Source organism: Thermobia domestica, chromosome 1 (genome assembly GCF_964235325.1).
Source record: "Thermobia domestica chromosome 1, izTheDome1.hap1.1, whole genome shotgun sequence".
Classification (NCBI taxonomy): Eukaryota; Metazoa; Arthropoda; class Insecta; order Zygentoma; family Lepismatidae; genus Thermobia; species Thermobia domestica.
In genome coordinates, this window is record NC_137454.1 from 168,043,975 (window position 1) to 168,053,409 (window position 9,435).

A 9,435-nucleotide genomic window follows, 5' to 3' on the forward strand; every position below is an offset into this window, starting at 1 on the left:
GGCTGCTTGCTTCTTGAGGAAAAATTATCCCTGAGATAATTTTTGTTTTTTCTAAGGGATATACATTTTTTTCGTGGAGGAAAATCCTTCGCATCCCTTCATCAATTCGCAGACTGTCTCATACTAAAAGAAAACAATTCTATTTGCTGGAATTTCTTCAGCGCATACACTGATGTACATAGATATATATATATAAATAAACTGATGTACTACACAAGTATCACTACGCCAGCAATGTTGCCACAAAAGTTAAAGGCAAACAGAAAAACAAGAGCCAGTGATACAAATTTCAAAGCAGCCAAGCCTCTGATTTCAAGCATAAGGGGAAAAATGCACTGCAAAACATAATGGAACAAACACATTCATTTTCTCAAATGTCACCATTGTTAATGCGACACCTTCCACGAACGCACCCTCCGCGCTTCACCTTAACAGAAACCAGATTAAAAGTAAGCTATCTTGCGGTGCCAATAAATTGTACCATGTCTTTTCTGTGTGGCTTTGAAATATGGATACATTTGAATTTAGAACTGCCTGGAATGAAGGTACGAATACGTGCAGCTGGCAATATAAATCGAACTAATTTATCATTCGAAAAGAACAGCAGCTCGCCTTGCGCCTTCGTTGTTAGTAGCTAATAGGATTAATGTTTGCAACAGCCAAAAATAAATTGAGGACAACGACACGACATAGAGAAGAATAAATTAAAAACAAAGTGTGGAATTCTGAATAAAATATTAATGTGAATAGTATTTTTGTAAAAACAGTAAACTGACGGGAAATACAGGGGCAATTATCAAGAATAATCAAAATGGAAATTAAGTCACCGAATACTTTGCACTAATTGATTTTTAAAGCAAACAAAACCTTACAATACGAGATGTAAAAATAAGGATCCGGTGATATAAGTACTTAGTAAGAAAAATGGGATAATGAGGTTCCCAGAGAGGAAGGAAATATTAAATTAATACAATAAACAGAGACACAAGATAAGCCAGTTTTCTAATGAATGTGTGTCCTATAACAGTGGTTCTCAAAGTGGGACCCGTGATGCCTAAAAATTGAAATGTGTTGTAATAAAATGGAACTCACAGCTGTTATGCAAGAAGTAGTTTTTCAGTTACTAAAATGAAAGCAATTAGAAATTATACGTACGTAGTGTTGTACAGTTTCCGGAAATTTTGAACCTGTTGGTAAAAAAAACGTTTTTTCCGGTTTCTTTCCGGAAAAATCGGGAAAATAACAAAAATCTTTGTATTAGGTTAGTTTTACTAGTAATGGAACCGTTTTTTTTTTTTCGAACGCGTGAAAAATGTAAGTTGAGAAATTTCAATATTGTGAATATTTAAAAAATAAGATTTCGAAAATAAAACTGGTGTAGCTATTCTTCAAAATTAATATCTGCACTCATTTTCTTTATGTGCATCTTAGTCATTTACTCCTGGATGTGCATTAATTACAGAACTTTTACAATTGCATACACATCTACCGTTATGAGGCGTTTCTGCTGCAACAAATGAAACTGAGTTCTTAATGTGCTCTTTGATCTGGTGAGATTTTGTTAATTTTAACCACATTACTTCTTAAAAGAAAGAGCAGAGGACAAATTTCACTAATACTCATGCATTTAGACATGTAATTACTATAACTATCCCATCAGGCCTTGTTTCCATATTGTACTAAAACACAATCACACACTGAGCAAGGCTATGTGATAATATGTAAAAAAAAATTTAATTGGAATTTGTGCAGCTAAAAAGTGAAAGTGGGAAACACAAAAGTGTTACTTTTTAATGAAGCGGCGGAACCTAATTAAAAGTTGATCTCCGGAGACTATATTAGAGATGACAAACTCCCAAGCAGCCAGAAGAAGTGGAAGTCTGATGAAGACACGGTTATTGTGTTGAAATTGTTACGTGATTGTGTTTTTTACATATTATCACATAGCGTTGCTCAGTGTGTTACTGTGTTTTAGTAATTACTATAAATTAATATTCAAATACAGACTTCAATATAAACTTTATGTACAAAATTTTGTATCTAAACAAATGCCTGTTTTCTAGTGCGACAAATTACCTATATATACAGTATAAAAATGAAAGTAACTATATCTGTAACTTAACAACTTGCCTGGGATAGATATTACTATCTCACTTTGAAGGTGCAACTTGGAGAAATGAAGTGCGTATATACCTATATTGAAAATTACCGATCATACAAATTCAGGCCCGCAACTTAGAAGGGGAAGGATATATATATATAAATGATTGAAAATAGCCGATATCAGTGTCTAATCCATAGTTTTCGGGGTCGCTGAAGTGAACAGTGACACTTTCAATATTATTTAATAGGGGCGCGGTGGCTCAGTGGTAGAGCGTTCACCTCCGTTGCTTGGGGTCCCTGGTTCGATCCCAGCTCGCGCCGTGTGGACTTTGTGGTGGACAAACACCGTGCTCGTGGGTTTTCCCGTTTCTTCCCACTTTCTTCATTCCACCATTTCATTTCTCATAATCACCGTCTCCTTTAGCCTAACCGGCATAACTGTGGAATGTAAAACTTAAAGATTTCATTTTTATTTTCGATATTGTTTAAATCCAAATTCAACGCTGAAACTTTAGGGAGGAGGAAGGGGATGATTATATATATATAGGACTGGATCCAGGATTTCCTGAGGAGGGTGCACCAATAACTATCAGTACATTTGAATCAAATTTAATTTTTTTTAAATGCCTTTAGGCATCTGTGATGTGTATGAGGAACTGCTTAAACTATTGTGTTTAGCAAAACCGCTTTCTTTTAAGCCCGAAACGGAAACATGACATGAAATTTTAGGAAAATATTGCTATTTCCACTGCCAATTTCTCACTTTAGATAGTGTATATTCAGAACGGAGGGGGGGGGGGTGCACGTGCTCCGGTGCACCCCCCTAAATCCGGCCCTGTATATATAAGATCGAAAATGACTGATATTACTGACGAATGCATAGTTTTCGGGGTCGGTGAGATGAGCAGTGATACTTCTAATGTCGTTTAAATCCAAATTCAGCGCCGCGACCTGGGGTGGGGGAGAGGGGATATATATACAAATGATCGAAAATGTCCGATATTAGTGTCGAATCCATAGTTTTGGGGTTTGCTGTGATGAACAGTAACACTTCCGATGCTGTTTAAATCCAAATTCAGAGCCACAACTTGGGAGACGGAGAAGGGGTGTGTATAAAAATGATCGAAAATGGCCGATATTAGTGTCGAATCCATAGTTTTCGGGGTGGTTGAGATGAACATTGACCCTTCCGATGCCGTTTTAATCCAAATTTAGTCCCCATTAGTACTCCTAAAGAGTAAGGATGACATGTAAAAGTAACTGAAAATGACTCATACTAGTGTCGAATTCATAGTTTTTGGGGTTCCTAAGTTCATTGCTGACAGTCTTGGTACCCTTTACACCCAAAATGAAACGTATTCTACCTGTGCGAAGAACGAATATTCTGCTTGTCTTTAATAATAACGAACGGAAGTTTTACATGTTAAATTCTTTAATATATTTGTCGCTGCTCAAATTTACGCACTTGTGCTTTGTGTGTGTGTATATGCAAATAAGATCATCTCTCGTTTTGAGTTGTTCGAAAAATATACAAATAATAAAAAGTGACTTTTGTCAGAAATCAGAAAACTAAAAGCTAAAATTAAAAGCTGTTGCTTTAAATATTTTCCCTGCTAGCGAAATACGTTGTATATATGCTGCAGATGCGTTATAGCAAAGAAGATTAGCATCAGGCGAAAAAATGGTTATTTAATTATATTTTCCGGATTTTGCCAATATTTCCTTACAAAAGATTTTTTCTAATGGGTTCCAAATTTCCGGGAATTTTACACAGCACAAGGAAGCTCTCCATAAAATATATATTTAATTTTAAAATACTGGTATTAATTGAAATGATTCTGACCCTGTTATTTTAACACTTCCCTGCCATAAAAATGCAAATATATTTCCTGCCACAAAATTTCCCTATTCTAATACAAGAAACATAACTACTCAATGATCTTAACCGTAAACTAGTAAATATAAAATAGTTATCATTTCAAAAGTATAATGTAGTAAAATATTCGAAAATTTCAATTTTTCCTAATTTTTCCATTTTTTTCCAAGCTCGGGCAAAAAAAGGTAAAAAAAAAATGTTTGTTACCCAAAATTTCCGTTTTTTTCCAGGCCTTTACAACACTATACCTACGTTTGTAAATTTAAATGTTTTCCTAAATTTCTGCCCTTAAGCCGGTTAACCGTTATATAGGACTACAAGTGAGAGAAATTCCTTCTTTGATAGGGCACTTTTCGAAAAGCGGTTGTACATTAACTGCACGACGCCTCGAAATTTCATGAATTTCATCTTCAAGTGACGGAAAGCTCGTACTATCACCATAAATTCCGGATTTTAAATATCGTCTCCCCCCCCCCCCCTTCCCAATTCTGGGATTTCTAAAAACGATGAGAAACTCCTCCCAATGCAATTATGGAAAAACAGAAAGAATTTCATTCCTCACATTTGAGAACACTGTCTGCCAAGTAGATCTGCTTTAAAGAAAACTGATCTTCAGTCTTAAAAGTTACTGTATTTTCAATGGAAATTTCGTTCACTAGGAAACAATCATGCATCTTTAGAATAAATTACTTATTGCATTATTTTTCTTGGTCTTTTTCTTCTCAGTGATAATTCTAATTAGTATATTTTTTTAATACTAGTACGTGAAATTTCAGATAACATTGCAAGGGGATCTGAAAATCACTTTCCGAATGAACAGGGGGTCCGCGTTATCGATAAGTTTGAGAACCATTGCCCTATAGCTTCTACAAGTAGAAAATGTATCATACGTCTAACAGAACTAAACCCAACCACAAACTTTAATGTACGTAATTGTCCCCAGTAAAGCTATTATTTCGAATGAGTTGTTTAGTAGGCTTATATTCTTACCTTATATAAAATTGGTGCAGGTCAAGTTTAGGCACACCACATTTTGCAAAATTTACAGATAAAATCCAATACTCTGCATGGAAAAACATGTTAAATAAGGAACAAATGTCTGCAGGACGTAGAATGAAGTAGTAAGTACTATAACTGTTCTTTTTTTAATGCTTACAAATGTGAAGTCTTAAGTGTTACGTACACAACGGTTACAATAAGTGTTTTGCGCAGTATATAAATTCTATATTTTATGGTACAATCGTAGCGTTACTAGTAAGTAACCATTACAACACACCTAAAGGAACACGTATCGCTGCAAAAACCAACGTGTTTTCATTATTCTCGCTTATTCGCCTACCTATCGTCACTGATGCGCTTGCTCACTTCGAGCGTACTCCCACGCAGATCCCCAGCTTCATCTGCACTAACTCGGTTAGATAGCATTTGCGTTTTAGTGGTCTTCTAGCACAGGTTGATTTGCTTTTCTACCATATTATGGCGTATATCAGAACACTGTATTTATACCAATACCTCACTTAACATAGAGGAAATTTAACACCAGCAGAATTGTTGGAAACTTACAATTCACTAACACTAACTTCATCTGCACTAACTCGGTTAGATAGCATTTGCGTTTTAGCGGTCTTCTAGCACAGGTTGATTTGTTTTTTCTACCATATTATGGCGTATATCAGAACACTGTATTTTTACCAATACCTCACTTAACATAGAGGAAATTTAAGACCAGCAGAATTGTTGGAAACTTACAATTCTTTCACAGTTTACATATAAATACACAGTGCCCGGACATATTCCATAAAATTAGTGCAAAAGAGAAACCATACTGTGCTAGATGCTACTGCAAAACCCACACAGTATTTAACCAAACCAAAGCAGGGCGAAGCTGGTGGCCCGCGTAATAGCGTAGGGGTGCAGACGAGTCAGCGATGGTGGCTATGCTCATAGGCAAAAGTTGTCTCAATCTCAACATGTGGATTTCCGCGGTAGTACGAGTTAATATAGCACTTGTAATGGTTTCATAATAATAACACTACACTTGCAAACATAAAATACAGCTGTACACTTACCATTTTATTCTGATTCTTGCAAAAATTCGTTCGTTATAAGCATGTCTTTGCATGCGGAACATTGAATTTTACCTGTAAATTTCACAATATGTGGTGTGTCTAAACTTGACAAGCACTTTTTGAACAATTACTTCTGATAGTCCCCTTGAACTTTATCTATGCTAACTGGGGTATTGTTATGTTGCCCGGTGCAAGTCTTTTGAGGGACAATAAGGAAACTAGTGAAAAATTATAATTTTTTTACAAGTATTTCGAATGGTGTGCCTAAACTTGACTACTACGAGATCGTTAATAAACACATTCTAGGTACTCTCCCTATTCTCAATATAGGCATAGACATTGTTTGCTTGTCACAGAATCTCGGCATGCAAAGACGTACATGATTTCCGTTGACCTTGTACTCAAAAACTATGCTAGTGGATTCTTCTAATCAGCATACACGATTTGCACATGACGAGGTTTCAAACTTAAAAAGCAATGATAAGTGCGCCTTAAAAATAAAGAAAATAATAAAAAAGAAAAAGGGATACTTGTAAAGGATATCAGGAGTGGAATTGTCATCTTCCATTACTTAATATATGTATACATATCCACTACACATATTGGCATTTCCTGTACTTCAAGATTAACTCTTCTAAACTTCACTATGTAAGTTTCATGCTAGAAATACTAATGTTATAATCTGTTACCTCATCATATTCATGTTAGGTCCAAGAACGCTAATAAAATCTGGATATCAGCGTTTTATTGAAATGTTGTCTTTAAACAACAAAAAATAAATCCATTTTAGTACTTTTACGTCCGAATGCTTATCATGCTTTCAAGCTAAAATTGGGAGTATATTACACAAAGGCATTAATTATTTCAACCAATTTAAACAACCATAGAATGTGTATAACGTATCTACCTTCAGCTGCATAAATCCTTGCGGTGGAGATAACAAATATCCTTGTTTAAAAGGATTTTCTGTTTCCATCTTGGAGACTATCAGAATTCATCACACATCAGAAAAAAACAACAGGACATTTGCTATTTTTAATTCTACCATCAAAACACCCCAAAGTAACAAACACAATCGCGCACATTGCTCTCACTCGATCACAGATCACAACAACTTTTCGCCTTAGAGCAGGAAGTTTTAAGATAAAACAGTGTTGGCATATCTTCAATGTTACCTTTAAAACAACTTAAATCGATAATGTTTATTGCAGCCTGGTGAACTATTATGTTGTACCATTTGTATGTTATAAGAACATAATTTTTAGTCGATACAGAACAAACAGGTAAAAGATACTTGAATAATTGAGCTTAAAACTTTCAATGTTTCCCATGTACTCATACATAAATGAAACAGAAGCAGGCAACACTGGAAAACACACCCACCGGATCCACAGGTAGCAAAAGAGGTCGGCGTAAAAACCGAATTCGCGCAATTTTTGTTTTACATTCTCTTTCCAATTTCTGAAAGCGAAATCCGCCGATACTTTCACGTAATCACATGTATCGTCAACTTGTTATAACGAACTTTTTTCTTTCTCACGATAAGATACAGTAGCGAGTAGTTAACAAGCTCCTAGTAAGTTCAGTGTTGATATGAACTGACTTTATTTCTATTTCTCTGCAAGAACAGGAACCACCCGAAAAGAGTGCCGGTAAAACAAACTTTCCCGGATCTAAGTAAAAGAAATGGGTAAGAAGAGAGATGGTCTTGTGGTAATACTTTTTTTCTTTTTAATCTTCATTCAAATCGGACTAGCCTTCAGCATGGCTAAAATTTATTTAACTCTATTCAAAATGACCGACTTGCGCGATCCCTTAAAGGTTAAATTAAATGTTAACTTCTATATTAGCTTTTTTCTTAATATTATCTTACATTGGTTTAGTAACCCGACCTTGGATACTAAACTACTTGATTGTATGACTCATCTTGGACCAGTTACCGAACCTGTTTTTCTTCTAAATGTGAGTAAATGAACCCGTCGTTTGTTTGTGATCTGAAGTCGAAAACTATCAATAGAAACACTGATTTATATATATATATATATATATATATATATATATATATATATATATATATATATATATATATATATATATATATATATATATATATATATATATATTAAACAGTAAGTTTTTATGAGATGACATTCCCCTTGTTCCTGTTTTAAACATCAAAAATAGCCTACTAGCAATTATTCTTCCAGAAAATAATGTTGTTTCAAACCTGCGAAGTTTTACAAAATTTATTGTGGATTATATACAGAGTGAGTCAAAATTGTTATCTCTCACACGCTATAAACATTTATTTATTAAGCACACACCAAACGTGTATTAGATCGAACTTTTTATCATCATTATGTTATGCAAATCAGTAAAACACACACACATAAAGATGTATTACTTCCAGGTATTTGATAAATTGTTTAGGCAACCAAACCGACGCTTGGGATGTGTGGGTTGCATAACTTATGTTTGCAGGTAACAATTGCAGTGCTGGTTTGAAAACTAATCAAGACAGGCAGACCCAAACTCAACATAGGAATCACAAGTAGTGTATGTTGTAAACAACTTTCTTAATTGTATTATATATGAGAAACAAATGTGGTACTTTAGTAAGAGAGTTATAAAAAATATAAAAAACTAAAATTTCCGTCTTTTCCCAACAAACTGACTTTTTATCGGAAAATCCTTCACCCCAAGAAAACGGACATTTTGGCAGCTCTAATAAAAATTGAATATTTTTTTTCGAACTATCAGGACAAAGTGTTTTGTTATAATATCTAATTGTATGCCTGTATCGCAAATTTTTAAGTTAAAGTTGAATTTATTTTTTTATTCCTGGTCGATTTCAATTCCCTAGACAACGTGAATGATATTCAGAAATACATATAAAAAGAATATTTTTTACAAAAGTTGTACAAGAAAATCGATTTATTCTGACTATAAATATGTGCAAATTTCCAACTTGGGAGTTAGATTTTATAGTACGATCTCTCCCATAATTGGTTTGGTTTGATTTGGATTTAGTTCCCCTTTCAGCAGCAAGGTTATATGAGACGTAAATCTACAACGAAACTGGGATATGAAACACAGGAGTCACACCTGCAATTGAACCCGGATCTCCCGCGCCAAAGGTGCATTTGATAATCATATAGCTACGAGGGAGCTCATATTCCCTTATTAGACTTCCTAACTGTGTTATTCCTAAGTGTCGGAACTGTTATAGAGCGGCTATGTCCGTCCGTCCGTATGTCGACAGATTTAAGAACAAAAACGGTGAGAGATATCAAGAAGCGTTATATGCAATCGATTCATCGTTCCAAAAATATGTTCCACTTCCTCTGCTAACCTGTAATTTAGACTGGAAGTGGTTACTGAAAGTAG

The 9,435-nt window shown here is 34.7% G+C and overlaps 1 protein-coding gene across 1 annotated transcript in view; it reads right to left on the reverse strand.

Annotated features, from left to right (window-relative positions):
- Dok (docking protein homolog) overlaps positions 1-7,419 on the reverse strand; it is a 30,574-nt gene extending 23,155 nt beyond the window's left edge. The window contains exon 1 of the mRNA XM_081766295.1: positions 6,956-7,419. Coding sequence (XP_081622421.1) covers positions 6,956-7,024 — 69 coding nt within the window. The 5' untranslated portion in view covers positions 7,025-7,419. The remainder of the gene's footprint in view (positions 1-6,955) is intronic.
- Between the last annotated feature and the right edge of the window lie 2,016 nt (positions 7,420-9,435).